The sequence below is a fragment of the Aotus nancymaae genome, unplaced genomic scaffold, assembly GCF_030222135.1.
Source record: "Aotus nancymaae isolate 86718 unplaced genomic scaffold, 86718_ANA_hifiasm-v0.15.2.pri h1tg000015l_0, whole genome shotgun sequence".
Taxonomy (NCBI): domain Eukaryota; kingdom Metazoa; phylum Chordata; class Mammalia; order Primates; family Aotidae; genus Aotus; species Aotus nancymaae.
In genome coordinates this window covers 1,878,675-1,897,511 of record NW_026988426.1, presented here as the reverse complement: position 1 = coordinate 1,897,511, position 18,837 = coordinate 1,878,675, and the positions used below count along the sequence as shown (strand labels likewise).

Below are 18,837 nucleotides of genomic sequence, written 5' to 3'. Positions count from 1 at the left end.
CTGCTATTTTGCTACCGAGTTGTTTCTACCCGTGGCTCCTATAGTTAAGATACTGGCCTGTTAAACCATTTTTTTTTTCCCCTTAAATATGTGGAGGCATTTAAGACGAATAAACAAATGTGTGTGCCTGGCAAAGCATCACTGGTCTTTCTCTGCAGCCTGGGAGGGGTGAAGATGACCTGTTGGGTGTCATTGATGCCAGGCTAGAAAGATAAGGTTGTTGTCGAAACCCAGGATCACCCACTCTGCTGGGAAGAGCAGCAGACCAGGTGTGGGGTCTCTGTACTGTCCCTTAGCTTTGAGTCTTTTGACATTAATAAAGTCCCTTAAACTAGAGATAAAAGCATATAGCTGAGTGACTGAGAGTGTGGGCTCTGGGACAGAGAGCTCTAGTACAATGTCCTGGCCCCACCTACTGGGGTTTTCTGACTCTAGGAAAGTTAATGAGCCTGCGTTCTGACCTTATTTTTCCTCTCGTTGTCTGAAAAACCCGTCTCACGGACTTTGTGAAGGTAATGTTGGCATGGTACGCAGGTAATGTATCATATTATATTTGTGGTGTCTGCCACGTAGGTAACATGTTTTGAGCATTTACTATGACAATTTTTGTGATAGAATTAAGAATATTACCATGTTTGTTTTGCTGAAATGGTTGTGCAGAGTGTTTCAGTTTGTTCTAGGATGAACAAGAAACTTTGAATAAAGCTTTCCTTTCATTGTTCTTAAATTAGAAATTTGTTTTCTGAGTATCATTCCTTTGTATTTTCTTTTTTCCTTGTCTGTCCATATCCATTGCCCATTTGTATTTTGAGCCTAACATTTTCCTTGTTTCATGAGTCCTTATATATTAGGACTGTTGAACTTTTCTATATCATAAGCATTTTCTGTTTAGAAATATCTGTGAATAAAACTACTGGGTAGATTGTACTTTGTGCGGTTCTTTTAAATAAGTAAAATCATAGCTATTTGTTTTAAAAATTTCTCAGGTGATTTAAATCTCCAAGTTTTGACATACTTTCCCGTTGTGTTTACAAATGATTATGTAGGAAAATATGAAAACCTTTATGCCAGGTGCTGTGGCTCACACCTGTAATCCCAGCACTTCGGGAGGCCAAGATGGGTAGATACCTGAGGTCAGGAGTTTGAGACCAGCCTGGCCAACATGGTGAAACCCCATCTCTACTAAAAAAATGCAAAAATTAACTGGGCGTGGTGGCTCACACCTTCTAATCCCAGCACTTCCAGTGGCCAATGTGGGCAGATCACCTGAGGTCAGGTGTTCGACACCAGCCTGGCCAACATGGTGAAACCTCGTCTCCACTAAAAAAACACAAAAATTAGCTGGGTGTGGTGGCATATACCTGTAATCCCAGCTACTCAGGAGGCTGAGGCAGAAGAATCGCTTGAATCCAGGAGGTGGAGGTTGCAGTGAGCTAAGATCGCACCATTGCACTCCAGCCTGGCAACAGAGTGAGACTCCATCTCAAAAAAGAAAATGTGAAAACTTTTATATTAAATGATAGTTCTATATACTTTGTTTTCAACATAGTTTGGATCTTTCGTCACAAATATTTACAAAAAGGTGTCACTGTTTTCCCTTCTCTTTCAGTGGGCCATTTTAAATGCCACAGTGGTAACCTGGGTTTTACCCATTTCTGTCTTCTAGCATTCCATCATTCCAAGGGGATCACTTTCTCTGAAAGTGTTGGCAGAATTGCCCATTATTGTTGTTTTAATGTATCAGGTATGTGTATTGCTTATTAGTCTCTTGGGTTTTGGACTTCTTTATTTTGTGAGAAAATTGTCATCTGGGGCAAAAAGAGGCGTATAATACACGCTAAATAATGTGATGATTCTTTGGTATGCCAGATTTTGTTGCCATAGCAGAGTGTAGATGGTAAAAATCTGTTATGTTTGCCTTTAGCTCTACAAACTGAACATCCACAATGTTGTTGCTGAGTTTGTGCCCTTGATCATGAACACCATTGCCATTCAGGTGTCTGCACAAGCCAGGTGAGGAGTCACTGTAGCCAGCTGCCACAGTACCTGGATTCCAAGTGAAAATATACTTGCTGTTCTCATTCTTAAGACATGAAAATTATGAGTGATAAAATTATAGTAAAATTGTATGCACTGTTGACTTTCTGAACCTGTGTTTTCAGTGATGACAGTTTTAGCTATTTTAGTTCTCAATTTGGACAGATGAGATAATATCCTCTATTTTGGTGTGTTGTAAACTAGAAACATCGCCATGCATTACTGTGCTCACTAACAGCTATGGCATATGCAAGCCTTTCTCACCTTCAAGCCTTTCTTCTTGCTGATTGTTCAGCGTGAGTGCTAGAATGTTCTTTATCCACTTGGTTCCCCATCAGCCTTAATCTCCAGATAGGCTGTGTCCATCCTTTGAAGCCTTTTCTTAAACCTAAGAATGTTCCTCCTGAGACCATCTTCACACACTCGCCTGACTTGCAGCCTGTCTGGCTGAGTCATTTGAGGGCGGGATCTGAGGAGGAAACCTCTTTGGCCCTCGCCACGGCCCTAGTCTGGGTCTTGCACTCAGCAGATGTTACATGAATTCTTTCTGCGGACTAAGTGGACTGGCCTGGCCTTGGCTTTGCGGGATTCACGTTGTAATGGCTATGGAATGGGTTGGAGAGCTGTTCGATGTGTTCCCTTAAAACTTTCTGTTATTTGGAATTGCACGAAAAGTATAGACACCTTTGCTATTGCTGCTGTGTCGTTTGGGTTTCTGTGGAAATGAATCAATCTTTTGAGCTTTGTCATTGTTACAGGCTTTTAATTAATACTAATATCACCCAAAATTGAGAGCTAATATTTATATTCTCTTCTCATTCAGGCAACATAAGCTTTACAACAAGGAGCTGTATGCTGACTTCATTGCTGCTCAGATTAAAACATTGTCATTTTTAGCTTACATCATCAGGATTTACCAGGTAAGGTCATTGACTTTTATGTCAGGTTTACTGAGATAATTTACATACAATAAAATTCACCTTTTGTGGGTGTCCAGTTCTAGGAATTGACAAATGCTTACAGTTGTTAATCTTTACTAACACATCAAAATATAGAACATTTCCATTACCCTCCAAAATTCCATTGTATACATTTGGTGTCAGTTTCTTCCTGCCATCTCCATCCCCAGATACACACTGATGTATTTGATCCCCATAGTTCTGCGCTTTCCAGAATGTCGTATAAATGGAAATGTCCATTGTCTAGTCTCTGCAACCTTTTGAGTCTGGCTTCTTTCACTTAGCAGTCGTGTTGAGATATGGCCTTGTTTTACTGATGATTCATTACTTTTTATTGCTATGTAGTTGTCTTTGCTTGGCAGCCTTAACAAAATCCCACAGGCTAGGTTGTTTACACAGCAGCAGTTGTCTCACAGTTCTGGAGGCTGGAAGTCTGAGATCAAGGCTCTTGTTTCCCGTGAGGGCTTCCTTCCTGCCTTGCAGACAGCTGCCTTCTGCTGTGTCGTCACAATGGCAAACAGGGAGGGAGGGAGAGTTCTTTCTTCCTCCTCTTACAAGACCACAGTCCTGCCAGATAACGGCAGCAGCCTTATGACCTCACTGAACTTTCATCCCCTCATGAAGACTCTGTGTCCAGATACAGTCACATTTGGAGTTAGGGCTTTCACAGAGGAATTTTAAAGGGACACAGCTCAGTCTACAGCAGTAGAATCCCATTGTGTGGATGTATCACTGTGTGTGTTTATCTGTTCACCAATTGATGAGTATTCAGATTATTCTTATGTTTTTACAAACAGCTTTATTATTTATTTACTTATTTTTTGTAACAGTCTCACACTCTTGCCCAGGATGGAGTGCAGTGGCACAGTCTTGGCTCACTGCAGCCTTTGCCTTACTGGTTCAAGCTATGCTTGTGCCTCAGCCACTCGTAGCTGGGATGACTTGCATGCACACGCCTGGCTAATTTTTGTATTTTTTTGTAGAAGTGGGGTTTGGCCATGTTGCCCAGGCTGGTCTCGAACTCCTGGCCTCAAGTGATCTGCCTGTCTCAGTGTCCCAAAGTGCTAGGATTACAGGCTTGAGCCAGGCCTAAAAACAGCTTTATTGAGATATAGTTTATGTATCATAAAATTCCCCCTCTTTAAGTATACAATTCAGTGACTTTTAGTTTAGCCACAGATTTGTACCATTACCGCCATCCAATTTTAGAACAATGTCATCACCCCAAAAAGAGACCCTGTCCCATCGGTAGTCTTCCTTGACTACGTGCTCCTGGCAACCGCTAATGTACTTTCTGTCTTCATGGATTTGCCTTTTTCTTTTTCGGCCATTATTAATAAAGCAGCTATACACATATACATGCAGAATTTTGTATGGACATACTTGGTTCATTGACTTTTGCTGCTGTTAGAAGTTGTGTGTTGTGGCAACCAGGTGTGAGAGAGATTGGGACTTCAATGGCATTGTCAATAAAACTGATAAAGAAGTTTTGGGTGCTTTTTGAGGAGCATGTGTGGTGGATTTTTGTTTCATTTTTCATGCATAGTGATGTTCTTATTTAAATCATAAGAACTTGAAGGAAAAAATAGCTTACCTCCTTTAAGTGTTTTTTAAAAAAATTCTTATACGGTCAGTTATGATTGTTCCATAGTATGGAATAAATTTAGTACTGATTTGTATTAATGGAATTGGATTATAATATACACTTTTTGTAAGGCTTTTATTTCAGAAAAATAAAAGTGAAAACATACATGCTGAATTGTTTAGGATAAAAACTACTTTTAAAAGCATTTGTAACCGCCCCCGCTTTAATGTATGTAACTAGATAATGATACCTTACATGAAGAAAATGGAGCATTTGGTGTAAAAAGTCTAAATTAGGTACTCCTTGATATTTTAATCAGCTTGCGTTATCTTGGTGAGCGGCCTTCTGCTGACACCTCAAAAGAAGATTGTGATTAGATCTGTTCTGAGTTGGCAATAAGTTGACTCCAGTGTTGTTCACAATTTACGTTAGTGGGATGACTAAGTAAACAAGTAATTACTTTTAAAAAATCTTACACGTTTGGCGTGGTGGCTCACATCTATAATCCCAGCAGTCTGGGAGGCCACGGTGGGATGATTGCTTGAGCCCGGGAGTTGGATGCCAGCCTGGGCAACGTAGAGACCCCATCTCTATAAAAAATGAAAATTAGTCAGGCATGGTGGTGTGCACCCTTAGTCCCAGCTACTCGGGAGACTGAAGTGGGAGGATGGCATGAGCCCAGGAAATCGAGGCTGCAGCAAGCTGTGATAACACCACCACACTTTAGCCTGAACAACAGAGTGAGACCTCATCTCTTAAAAAAAAACAAATAAAGACAATCTTGCAGTACTTTTATCTTTCTGTTCAACAGTGAAAGTAATACATGTTCACTGTTGAAAGTTGGGAAAATACAGAGAGGTACAAAGAAGGCATCCATGGTCTCACCATATAAAAGAAACTGCCGTGTGGCTACACATCCTTCCCTTACAGCATTGTATACATGCCACACATACAATTAAAACTTTTTATATATTGTGTAAGTAGGCCTGCTACTTTTTGAGGGTCGTTTGAGTCAAGCTTAGTCTTACTGAATTTTTGTTTGTTTATTTGTTTTTGGGTTTTTTTTTTTTGTTTTTTTTCGAGACAAGGGTCTCACTCTTTTGCCCAAGCTGGAGTACAGTGGTGTAATCTTGGCTCACTGCAACCTCTTCCTCCGAGGTTCAAGTGATTCTTGTGCCTCAGCCTCCCAAGTAGCTGGGATTACAGGTGCCTGCCATCACGCCCAGCTGATTTTTTTTTTTTTTTTTTTTTTTTGAGACGGAGTTTCACTCCTGTTACCCAGGCTGGAGTGCAATGGCGCGATCTCGGCTCACCGCAACCTCTGCCTCATGGGTTCAAGCAATTCTCTTGTCTCAGCCTCTCAAGTAGCTGGGACTACAGGCATGCGGCACCACGCCCAGCTAACTTTTTTGTATTTTTAGTAGAGACGGGGTTTCACCATGTTGACCGGTATGGTCTCAATCTCTTGACCTCGTGATCCACCTGCCTTGGCCTCCCAATGATTTTTGTATTTTTAGTTGAGTCGGGGTTTCACCATGTGGGCCAGGCTGGTCTCAAACTCCTGACCTCATGTGATCTGTCTGCCTTGGCCTCCCAAAGGTCTTACTGAATTTTTAAGAAGCCAATAACATTTGAATTTTTCTTAACACTCTGCATTAACTCTGTCTTCTCACTCTGTTCTTACAGGAGTTGGTGACTAAGTATTCTCAACAGATGGTGAAAGGAATGCTCCAGTTACTTTCAAATTGTCCAGCAGAGACTGCACACCTCAGAAAGGAGCTTCTGATTGCTGCCAAACACATCCTCACCACTGAGCTGAGAAACCGTAAGTTCAGCCTGTCTTGTCTTGAATGCTGGTGCCAGTCCTGTGGCCGTCTTTGCAGACTCAGCTGACATTCCATAGTTGTGCTGTGAGGTTTCCACATGTCCTTGCTAACTTCATTGCTGTCTTGGGTTCATTCTTTTCCCTCTTTTCTCTGCCTTCCTGTATTAGTCTGTTTTCACGCTGTTGATACAGACATACTGAGACTGGGCAGTTTACCAAAAATAAAAAAGAGGTTTCATGGACTTAGAGTTCCACATGGCTAGGGAGGCCTCACGATCATAGCAGAAGGCAAGGAGGAGCAAGTCACATATTATGTGGATGGCGGCAGGCAAAGAGAGCTTGTGCAGGGAAACTCCCCCTTATAAAACCATCAGATCACTTTGGGAGGCCGAGGTGGGCGGATCACGAGGTCAAGAGATTGAGACCATCCTGGCCAACATGGTGAAACCCCATCTGTACTAAAATACAAAAAATTAGCTGGTCATGGTGGTGCACGCCTGTAGTCACAGCTACTCAGGAGGCTGAGGCAGGAGAATTGTTTGAACCCAGGAGGCGGAGGTTGCAGTGAGCCAAGATCATGCCACTGCACTCCAGCCTGGGTAACAAGAGCGAGACTGTCTCAAAAAACAAAACAAAACAAAAAAACCCCACAAACACAAAACCATTAGATCTCAGCTAGGTGCGGTTCTCCTGCCTCAGCCTTTCAGGTAGCTGGGATTACAGGCGCCCGCCACCATACCCGTTTAATTTTTGTATTTTTAGTGGAGACGGGGTTTCACCATGTTGGCCAGGCTGGTCTCAAACTCCTGATCTCAAGTTATTCGGCCGCCTCAGCCTCCCAGAGTGCTGAGATTATAGGCGTGAGCCACCGTGCCTGACCTCTTTCCAATACTCCTGCTGTGTGAGAAGGATTTTAGAAATGGGTTAGGGACCTTTGTAGCACGAGGATTCTCGTAGATCTGCTAACGGATTAAAAATCCTTCTCATGCTTACCAAGTCACTTCTGTCCCATTACTGCACAAACTGGCCCCTTCTGAGGGGTTTTAATCAGTGTTCATGGCTGCTGCCAGGATTGCTGGCTTCCCAAGCTGCTGCTCTCCAGGGGTTGATCACATTAGACTTTGGGGTTCAGCTTTTAGTCTTCCTTTTTTTTTTTTTAAACTCCATTTGCTAGTTGGCTTGATTTTTGTTTTTTTTAATAAACAAGAGATTATAGGACACTTTAGTTTGAAGCCCTTTAGTAGTTCCTGAGACTTAAGTAGATGTTAGCATTACAAATCAAAAAAGTTTTGGTGGAAAGAAACATTTTGAGAATTGTGTTAAATGTTAAGTGTGTGTTACAGTCAAAACATCCACTTTTACAAACATTTTCTCTTCACCTTTTTTGGAACCTGCAGCGGGATCAAATGGTGGCCCATTTTCACTCATTCTGAAGAGCCAGTGGTTTGAGAAAACCTGCCAGTTTAACAAGTTGCGCATTTTCCTAGAGATTCTGATTCTGGGTCATGGAGAGGATCTGGAAAGCAGTGGGCATACAATTCAGTCTCCCATCACTCCTCCCTCTGCTGGGCGTGTTCCCACCTCCTCCAGCAAGTTCTCCACGTCACGGTCAAGCCCTTCGCACCCCTCTGTGCCTCCTTCATTTTGGCCACCTCACTGCAGCCTTCACAGACTGTTGCGTCCTGTCACCTCAGAAGGGCCTGCTTGTCACTGCTTCCTTTTGGCTGCTCCTTCATGTGCTGCCTGGCTGTGGAGTTACCCAGAGATGTGCATCTTGCACATTTCAGTGGCTGCATTTCTTTCTTTCTTTCTTTCTTTTTTTTGTGTGTGTTACAGAGTCTCCCTCTATTGCCCAGGCTGCAGTGCAATGGCACAATCTCGGCTTGGCTCACTGCAACCTCAGCCTGCTGGGTTCAAGCAATTCTCCTGCCTCAGCCTCCTGAGTAGCTGGGACTACAGGCATGCACCACTATGCCCAGCTAATTTTTTGTATTTTTAGTAGAGACGGGATTTCACTATGCTGGCCAGGCAGCTCTCGAACTCCTGACCTCGTGATCTGCCTCAGCCTCCCAAAGTGCTGGGATTACAGGCATGAGGCACCGTGCCTGGCCGTTTGCATTTCTTTTATGCCTTTGACCCTCAATAGCTATTAGCTATAAAATGTACTTTATTTGACTTACTGCAGCTGGCTTTATGTCAAGCTTATTCCAACGCCTACACATCCTTTGGGATGATTGTATTAATAGAGCTCCCCAGGGGAAGGGTGGACGTGCTGTCAGTATCCCTGTCTGCACATCCTTGGGGCCTGAATTGTCCCTTAGTGGCGACCATCTGTTTCTGTAGAACCCTGGTTAGGTTCAGGCCTGCAAGGGCGCAGAGAGTAAGTTTAGGGGTGGTTCCACCTGCAGGAATAGAGCAAGAGAGGAACCCTGGGGGGATTCTGGTTAGCATCATCCAGGGAATTAGGAACTGTAACCTGGGACTCATGCCTATGAGAACATTATAAAAATGCCTAGACTTTTGTAATTTACATAGCTAAATATCCTTAGGTCTTCACAATGCTTCAGGGTAGTAAAGGGGCATTTAGGGCATTTAGGAGATCCCTTTCCCTTCTCCAAACTGGTTGGGAGAGTGGTAGTGGTGATTAAGGATGGTGGGATGTGCCCACAGTTAAGTATTAGAGGTGCGGTCTCTGCCAAGGACACCAAGCTGATTTATTCTTAATCCGATCTCTGACCCTGAACGTGACCCTGACTGTATTTTGATAGCAGGTGGTTGGTGTGGTTCAGCAGAGCTGCTATGTTAGGCTGAAATAGCACTTGTGCCTTTCTGGTCTCCTCTCTGTCCCTTTTCAGACCTAGATTGCACATCAGACTGTGGGCTGGCTACTGTGAAAACACTGTAAAGTAATTTAATGTATAGTTGGTTTTGTTAGTGATCTGTGCAATGGGTATTTGTCTTCTAGAGTTCATTCCTTGCATGGACAAGCTGTTTGATGAATCCATACTAATTGGCTCAGGATATACTGCCCGGGAGACTCTAAGGTATGAGATTAAATCAATAATATCTGGTTGGTTAAATGCCAGGTGCATCGGTTACTGGCACTTAATGTTACAAGTGTTTCAGTGAATGCAGACTATTAGGCCTTGACGCACCTGTTAGGTTTAGAATTGCAGGATTTTTTTTGTGTGTGTGTGAGATAGAGTCTTGCACTGTTGCCCAGGCTGGAGTGCAGTGGTGCAATCTCCGCTCACTGTAACCTCTGCCTCCTGGGTTCATGCAATTCTCCCTGCCTCAGCCTCCCAAAGTGCTAGGATTACAGGTGTAAGCCACTGTGCCCAGCCAAGCATTGCAGGATTTTTGGAAAGCTCTTAGATTACTTTTTGTGCTTTAGCTTAAAGGAAGAAATCAGAGGAATCATCTTGATTTAAATTTTAGGTAAAACTATCTGACTTTTTAGTGTTTTTTGCTCTTTATATAATGCATCCTTTTTTTAAAAAAAGAACATTTGATAACCCACCAGGAAGAAAGAAGGGAAGAAAACCTTTTGGTTCTGCACAGAGAGATGGAGTAGTGTTGCTAATATCTTAATGTATGTCTGTATAATCTTTGTTTCTTACACTTAAAAAAAGTAGTTGTGATAGTGGTTAATGTTTCTAAAGCATAAAATAAACATTTAATCATCTTTACATTATAAAAATGAATCAATATTTGTCATACTTTGCTTCCAATGAGGAAAGTATCATGGATCTTTTGAAAAGTGTTCAGTATCCTTTGAATATGATAGTTTTCTCACTGTTTTCTTTTCTTTTTTGAGACGGAGTTTCGCTGTTGTTACCCAGGCTGGAGTGCAATGGCGCGATCTCGGCTCACCGCAACCTCCGCCTCCTGGGTTCAGGCAATTCTCCTGCCTCAGCCTCCTGAGTAGCTGGGATTACAGGCACGCGCCACCGTGCCCAGCTAATTTTTTGTATTTTTAGTAGAGACAAGGTTTCACCATGTTGACCGGGATGGTCTCCATCTCTTGACCTCGTGATCCACCCGCCTCGGCCCCTCAAAGTGCTGGGATTACAGGCATGAGCCACCGCGCCCGGCCTTTCTCACTGTTTTCGTAGACAATGTTGTTATAAAACATCAAGACTTTTTTTTGTAACTTGGGGTTGAACCTGGTTGGAATTGGATATTAAATTACATTACCCCTGCTTGAAGCCCTTCAGTGGCTTTCTGTTGTGCTTAGATGAAGCCCAAACTCATGATGGTAGCATTTGAGTCTCTGCATGATTTGGCTCTGCCCACCTATTCTGCATCTTGTGTTGGTCCTTCCTCCTCGAGTTGTTACAGCCACACCAGCCCCTGCAGCTGCCCTCCGCAACCTGCTACAGCACACTGGCCCCTACAGCTGTCCTCTCTGACCTGCTTCAGCCATGCCAGCCGCTACAGCTGCCCTCCCTGACCTGCCGCAGCCATGCCGGCCCCTACAGCTGCCCTCCCTGACCTGCCACAGCCATGCCGGCCCCTACAGCTGCCCTCCCTGACCTGCTGCAGCCACTCTGGCCCCTACAGCTGCCCTCCCTGACCTGCTGCAGCCATGCCGACCCCTACAGCTGCCCTCCCTGACCTGCTGCAGCCACTCTGGCCCCTACAGCTGCCCTCCCTGACCTGCCGCAGCCATGCCGACCCCTACAGCTGCCCTCCCTGACCTGCCGCAGCCACTCTGGCCCCTACAGCTGCCCTCCCTGACCTGCCGCAGCCATGCTGGCCCCTACAACTGCCCTCCCTGACCTGCTGCAGCCACTCTGGCCCCTACAGCTGCCCTCTTTGACCTGCTGCAGCCACGCTGGCCCCTACAGCTGCCCTCTTTGACCTGCTGCAGCCTTGCCGGCCCCTACAGCTGCCCTCCCTGACCTGCTGCAGCCATGCTGGCCCCTACAGCTGCCCTCCCTGACCTGCTGCAGCCATGCCGGCCCCTACAGCTGCCCTCTTTGACCTGCTGCAGCCATGCCGGCCCCAACAGCTGCCCTCCCTGACCTGCCGCAGCCATGCTGGCCCCTACAGCTGCCCTCCCTGACCTGCCGCAGCCATGCTAGCCCCTACAGCTGCCCTCCCTGACCTGCCACAGCCATGCCGGCCCCTACAGCTGCCCTCCTTGACCTGCCGCAGCCATGCCGGCCCCTACAGCTGCCTTCCCTGACCTGCTACAGCCATGCCGGCCCCTACAGCTGCCCTCCCTGACCTGCCGCAGCCATGCCGTCCCCTACAACTGTCTTTCCTGAACTGCTGCAGCCATGCCGGCCCCTACAGCTGCCCTTCCTGACCTGCTGCAGACATGCCGGCCCCTATACCTTCTTGGCTACGTCAGGCAGTTACTACCTCTGGGCCTTTATCTTTCCTGTTTCTTCCATCTGCAAATTGCTGTGGATTTTTGCTTTATGGTCCTTTTCTGTCCTTAAGATCTTAGCTTCAGTGCCACCTCAAAGGACCCTTCCCTGGCACCCTGTTTAAGAATAGCTCCCCCACTCAGGTTTCTCATATACCCTTTTCACATCTCCCCTAGCACTTACTAACTTGTGTAGTTTCTTTATTTGTGTTCCTCTGCTGTAAGTAAGCTTCCTGAGGGCAGTAGCTCTGCATGGGTTGCTGAGGTGTCCTATGGCTAGTGTTCATGTGTTTAGTTTGGGAAAGAACTTGTAGCCTGAAAATTCTCAGTGTCTCTGTAAAGCGGTCATCCATATATAAAGATTGATTGACCTGTCCTATTTATTTTCGAACAACACATCCCATTCAGTGCATGATCAAGCTGGCAATATTCCTTCTTGGGTTAGCTGTATGTGCCAACATCTGTTAGCAACTTTATGACATACACAAAGTTAACCTTTTAGCTTAGAAGGTAAGATGGAGGCATCAATGCAAAACTTAGCTCGAGCTCCCTTCCATCATGTATCTGGGAGAGAGTAATATGGGGGAAATGGGCCATGTAACTGTGCCGTCCCAGTAGTGGTGTTCCTGGGGCAGAGGGTGATGTCACTGATGGCCTGCTGCAGCAGGCATAAGCACTAGAATGAGCACTAGTGGAGGTCTCTGCCTGCAGGCCCCTCGCCTACAGCACACTGGCCGACCTCGTGCACCACGTCCGCCAGCACCTGCCCCTCAGCGACCTCTCCCTCGCCGTCCAGCTCTTCGCCAAGAACATCGATGATGAGTCCCTTCCCAGCAGCATCCAGACCATGTCCTGTAAGCTCCTGCTGAACCTGGTGGACTGCATCCGCTCCAAGAGCGAGCAGGAGAGCGGCAACGGGAGAGACGTCCTGATGCGGATGCTGGAGGTACCAGCTCTTCCAAGAGCTTCATCATCCACCCTGCACTCTATCCTGTTTGTAGCTAAACTTTTTTTTTTTTTTTTTTGAGACAGAGCCTTGCTCTGTTGCCTAGGCTGGAGTGCAGTGGCGCAATCTCAGCTCACTGCAACCTCTGCCTCCTGGGTTCAAGCGATTCTCATGCCTCAGCCTCCCAAGTAGCTGGGATTAAGGCATGCACTGTCAAGCCCAGCCAGCCTTTTGTATTGTAGTAGAGACAGGGTTTTGCCATGTTGGCCAGGCTGGTCGTGAACTCCTGGCCTCAAGTGGTCCTCCCACCTCAGCCTCCCAAAGTGCTGGGATTACAGGCAGGAGCCACTGTGCCTGGCTTGTGGCTAAACTTGAACCAGTGCTGCAGGGGCGGCTCGATTGCCAGGCTCGATCCCAGGAGTTAAACCACCTAGATTCAGACTCAGGCTCCCCACATGCTTCACTTCTTTGGACCAGTTTTTTCATCTTTTCACCTGGGGTGATGATATCTGCCTCCTAGATCACTGTGAGAGTTAAATCAGACGGTGCTTGAAAGCTCTTAGCACACTTCCTGGCAAGTAATTAGCAGAGTTATTTTCTGGGGGCATAGTGGCCAGGTGCTAGACTGGCCAAGGACATCTCTGGGGAGACACCCAGAGTGTGAGGGATATGATTCCTGAGCCCTGTGGGTGCTGGCAGGGTCCCAGGGGGACGAAGTCTGTAGTCCTGGGTGAAATCCAGGCCCTGCCTGTCAGGCCAGTCACTCAGCCTTCCTGAGCCAGACTCTGCACATGCAAAACGGAGGTGGTGTTGGGAGTAACCAGCACTTTTCTTTACACCTGGCACAAAGGAGGTGCCCACATATTACCAGTCTTCTACCAGTTTTGTTGGGTTGGTGCAAAAGTAATTACAGTTTTATCAAAAGTAATGGCAAAAGCCACAATTCCTTTGACACCAACCTCACAAAACAAGCAACATGAGTTTGGCAGCTGGTGTCAGTCCCATCTTATTTTACTGTGATCTGAGCAGTATTTGTTTGGCCTATCGAAGAGGAATAATTCTGTCTTCCCCCTCGAATTTCTTTTCCCATTAGGTTTTTGTTCTCAAATTCCACACCATTGCTCGGTACCAACTCTCTGCCATTTTTAAGAAGTGCAAGCCTCAATCAGAACTTGGAGCTGTGGAAGCAACTCTGCCTGGGGTGCCCACTGCCCCTGCAGCTCCCGGCCCTGCTCCCTCCCCAGCCCCCGTCCCTGCCCCAGCTCCGCCCCCACCACCACCTCCACCTGCGACCCCCGTGACCCCGGCCCCTGTGCCTCCCTTTGAGAAGCAAGGAGAAAAGGACAAGGAAGACAAGCAGACATTCCAAGTCACAGACTGTCGAAGTTTGGTCAAAACCTTGGTGTGTGGTGTCAAGACAATCACGTGGGGCATAACATCATGCAAAGCACCTGGTGGTAATTCTGCTCTTCAGTTATGTAGACAAACAATACTTTTTGTAAAGGGAGTTTTATTCAAGTTAACTTAATATGCTCTCTCTTTTCCAGAAGCTCAGTTCATTCCCAACAAGCAATTACAACCCAAAGAGACACAAATTTACATCAAACTTGTGAAGTATGCAATGCAAGCTTTAGATATTTATCAGGTAAGGAAGTGCCCACCAGCCAGGCTTTCCCATATGGAAAGTAGTACCTCTTAGTACTAGAGGTGCTAGTGATGGGGTGGCAGTGAGAGCTGTTAGTATTTCGATGGTCCGCAGTGTTCGTATACTCAGATGTGCTTTGTTCTACAACATAACACTGCATTTATGTAGGAATTCTTATTTATAAGAGACCAAATATGTGCATTTTATGGGGCAGATGGTGTAAATGGAATGCAATAGAAATATAGCACAAGTTTACGAATATTTTTCATGGTCTGAACATCTACAGGTTTTTTTTTTTTTAAATTCCAAAATTAAGGGGAGAAAGAATTTAAAAGATTTTGGAGGGAGTCATTTATTATCTAATTTAAGTGCTCTATTTGAAGTATGTAACTAATCTGGTTATATAATGAAATATATTCAGAGAGACTCAGTTTTAATGCCCAGGGATGGCTTTTCTCCCCTGTATTAGGTCCAGATAGCAGGAAATGGACAAACGTATATTCGAGTGGCCAACTGCCAGACTGTGAGAATGAAAGAAGAGAAGGAGGTATTGGAGCACTTTGCTGGTGTGTTCACAATGATGAACCCCTTAACGTTCAAAGAAATCTTCCAAACTACAGTCCCTTATATGGTGGAGAGAATCTCAAAAAATTATGCTCTTCAGGTATAAAACTCTTTTTTAAGTGTTGTTTGAACATTAAGTTTACAATTGTTTATGTCTTAAATACTTTTTCATTTATTTTGAGCGTTTTAAAAACAGTGTAGCCAAGGATGTGCTTAATAGAAAAAAATTTAAAGAAATATTAGACCATAATGTCTTGAAACAATCTTTTTCTTTTTTTTTAAATGGAGTTTTGCTCTTGTTGCCCAGGCTGGAGTGCAATGGCGCAATCTCAGCTCACTGCAACCTCTGCCTCTGGATTCAAACGATTCTCCTGCCTCAGCCTCCCGAGTAGCTGGGATTACAGGCATGCGCTACCACGTCCAGCTAATTTTGTATTTCTAGTAGAGACAGGGTTTCTCCATGTTAGTCAAACTAGTCTCGAACTCCTGACCTCAGGTGATCTGCCTGCCTCAGCTTCCTACACTTCTGGGATTACAGGCATGAGCCACCACACCTGGCCTTGAAACAATTTTTAAAAGATTCAGATGCTTTGGATCAGTTTCTTTCATTAGTAAAAATAAATATGTGGGCCAGGTGCAATAGCTCATGCCTGTTATCCCAGCATTTTAGGAGGCCAAGGATTGCTTAAGCCTAGGAGTTCAAGATCAGCCTGGGCGACAATGGTGAAACCCCGTCTCTAGAAAAAAATACAAAAATTAGCCGGATGTGGTGGCAGACACCTGTAGTCCCAGTTACTCAGGAGGTTGAGGCAGGAGGATTGTTTGAGTTCAGGAGGTTGAGGCTGCAGTGAGCTGAGATCAAATCACTGCACTCCATCCAGCCTGGGTGACAGAGCAAGACCCCATCTCAAAGTGTCAAAAAAAAAATTGCGTTAAATGTAGTCCTTCATATTTGTTGATGAGAATGAAATAACAGATTACATCATTGAAGTGAACTGCACTGCTCAATGCTTAGTACACCCATTCCATTTTTTTCCTTTGGTGGATAATTAAATTTCTTAGAGTGTGTGATACAGTTTCGGTTTTATGTTTTTGGAAAGCTCACCACTTTGTCTTAAAGCTGCTTTAGGGAAGGGATTAATTTTGTCACATGCATTTCTTGTTTTGACAGATTGTTGCCAATTCCTTCTTGGCAAATCCTACTACCTCTGCTTTGTTTGCTACGATTCTGGTGGAGTATCTCCTTGATCGCCTGCCAGAAATGGGCTCCAATGTGGAGCTCTCCAACCTGTACCTCAAGCTGTTTAAGCTGGTCTTTGGCTCTGTCTCCCTCTTCGCAGCTGAAAATGAACAAATGCTGAAGGTAAAGTCCATTTAATCTAAGTAGTGCTTCTGTTCAGGGTTTTGCTGTTGTTGCTAGAGACGGCCTCACTGTATTGCCCAGTCTGGTTAGCCTTCTGGACTCAAGCAATCCTCCTGCCTTAGCCTCCCCAGTTGCTGGGACTACAGGCACTCGCCAGTGTGCCTGGCTTGTTTTTTTTTTTTTAATTCTTATTTTCACTTTTAAACAGAAACTGTATAAAGTGCTCTTTGAAATAGTTAATATTTGCCAAGTGTGAAAAACATTCCATGTATTTCTAAGCAGTACCTAATTTATCTATCTCATGACTTAAAATGAAAAATCCAGAACTCTGTGGCCAGCAAGTGTAGTGTTATTAGTATCGACAGCACTGATTTTCTTTTTTAAACCTAATTTTTTTTTGGATTACACAAATAAAATAAGAGCATATTATTCTTATTTTTAAAAAATTCGTGATGCAGATGAACTAACTACAAGGAAAAAATGTCTTCACATACCTGTCAAATATGGTGTGACAGTTCTGATTATGTTTCCAAGCAATGGTCTCACTCCCAGATGCATACTGAAGCCAATACCATGGTACCAGCTTTTCAGGAAAAAAACATCTTTATTGCAAGGTCGGTTGACAAGGACACAGGAGACCACATTCAAGTCTGTCTTCCAGAGCTGTGGTCTCAGGGTGGGTTTTATAGGACGAGTAACTGTGAGGGAGATGGAAAAATGATTGAGCTCTGCAGAGAGGCAGTACTGGGTCTTAAGTTCCTATTGCAACAAAATGGGGCCCTCCTTGTTTCTTCATTTGGTCCAGGTACTTGGGTTCCACCTGCGGTTAACTTTTCCTTGCAGCCAGCCCCAGGGTCACTAATCACACATGCCTGGTTCACCTGCACATGCTTGCCACTTGCAGCCTTGGAGTCTGTTGGAACTGAAATCAACTCAGATGAAGCTGAACCAGTTTGAACTGGTGCTGTGGTTACAGTTACATTGACAGTTGTCCACTTCACTCAGGGTTTTTTTTGTTGTTTTTTGGGGGTTTTTTTTTTTTTGAGTCTGTCACCCAGGCTGGAGTGCAGTGGTGCTGTCTTGGCTCACTGCAACCTCCGCCTCCTGGGTTCAAGCAATTCTCTTGCCTCAGCTTCCTGAGTAGCTGGGATTATAGGTGCATGCCACCACGCTTGGCTAATTTTTGTATTTTAGTACAGATGGGTTTTCACCATGTTAACCAGGCTGGTGTCAAACTCCTGACCTTGTGATCCACATGCCTCGGCTTCCCCAAGTGCTGGGATTACACGTGTGAGCCACCTCGCCCAGACTTTACTCAAGTTTTGTGTCTTCTCTGTGTTCATGGTCTTGGTAATATGAAAGTGACACATTTCAGGACTATTTGTTTCTTTTTCCCCTTTAAATTAAGAATTCTGATCAGTCTGTGCTTCTTTATTAACATCTTACAGAAGGTGTTCCATCATCCATTTTTATAGATGGCTAATCCTATATAATAGGATCTCATCTGTTGTTTGAGTCTAGCAAATGGGTAAAACCTATCCCTGGTTATATCACTCACTAAAAGCAGCAGGTGGTAGAATAAAAACCTTATAAAAATACACTCCCTCTTGTGGCAAAACATCTTAATTTCTATGAAAATTCAATGTGTCAAAAGAGATGTTTTCTCACAGGGGAAAATTTGAAGTTGTAAACAAGATCTGTTCATTGGGAGTAATTTTGCGCAGATGGTGAGACAGCTCCAGTAACCTGTGCTTTCACATGGTGCTTTCCTTGTTTTCTTTTTGCAGTTCTGTAGTAATCACTTGTCAACAATCTTAACGTTTGTGTTAATGGAAGGAGAATACTGCCAAAGCCTTGGTAGCTCTGGTAGCTCATGCCTGTAATCTTATAATCCTAGCACTTTGGGAGGCTGAGGCAGGAGGATTGCTTGAGCCCAAGAGTTCAAGACCAGTCTGGGCAGCATAGTGAGATCCTTTCTCTACAAAATTAATTAAAAAAAAAAAAAATCAGCTGAATGTAGTTTTATGCACCTGTAGTCCCAGCTACTCAGGAGGCTGGAGAAGGATCGTTTGAATGAGCTCAGGAGGTCGAGGCTGCAGTGCACTTCAGCCTGGGTGATAGAGGGAGATCCTGTCTCAAAAAAAAAAAAAAGGGAAAATACTTATTTTTAAATTTAAAGATATAAAGTATCTAATTATAACCTGTGTCTACATAATTCATTATCCTCAAATAATTCATTTTTTGCCAGCATTAGATATGACCATGCAAAACAACAACAAAAAGCCCAGGTTAAAACCTATCAGGAAAAACCTAATATTAGAATGTTGGAAGTGGCTGTGTGGTGGCTCACCCCTGTAATCCCAGCACTTTAGGAGGCCAAGGTGGGCAGATCACCTGAGGTCAGGAGTTCAAGACCAGCCTGGCCAATGTGGTGAGACTCCATTTCTACTAAAAATAGTAAAAAATTAGCTGGGTGAGGGGCACATGCCTGTAATTCCAGCTACTGGGGAGGCTAAGGGAGGAAAATTGCTTGAAC

At 44.6% G+C, this 18,837-nt stretch overlaps 1 protein-coding gene across 8 annotated transcripts in view; it reads left to right on the top strand.

The window, feature by feature from the left end:
• TRRAP (transformation/transcription domain associated protein) overlaps positions 1 to 18,837 on the top strand; it is a 168,688-nt gene that overhangs the window by 15,881 nt on the left and 133,970 nt on the right. For all 8 annotated transcript variants that reach the window (XR_010342808.1, XR_010342807.1, XR_010342806.1 and 5 more), the window contains exons 9-18: positions 1,667 to 1,744; positions 1,925 to 2,013; positions 2,861 to 2,957; positions 6,268 to 6,406; positions 9,372 to 9,450; positions 12,495 to 12,729; positions 13,823 to 14,186; positions 14,277 to 14,374; positions 14,844 to 15,038; positions 16,110 to 16,301. Coding sequence is in view for 4 of the 8 variants with exons in the window: in XM_012455505.2 (XP_012310928.1) it covers positions 1,667 to 1,744; positions 1,925 to 2,013; positions 2,861 to 2,957; positions 6,268 to 6,406; positions 9,372 to 9,450; positions 12,495 to 12,729; positions 13,823 to 14,186; positions 14,277 to 14,374; positions 14,844 to 15,038; positions 16,110 to 16,301 (1,566 nt within the window). In the remaining 4 variants the exon portion in view is untranslated. The remainder of the gene's footprint in view (positions 1 to 1,666; positions 1,745 to 1,924; positions 2,014 to 2,860; positions 2,958 to 6,267; positions 6,407 to 9,371; positions 9,451 to 12,494; positions 12,730 to 13,822; positions 14,187 to 14,276; positions 14,375 to 14,843; positions 15,039 to 16,109; positions 16,302 to 18,837) is intronic.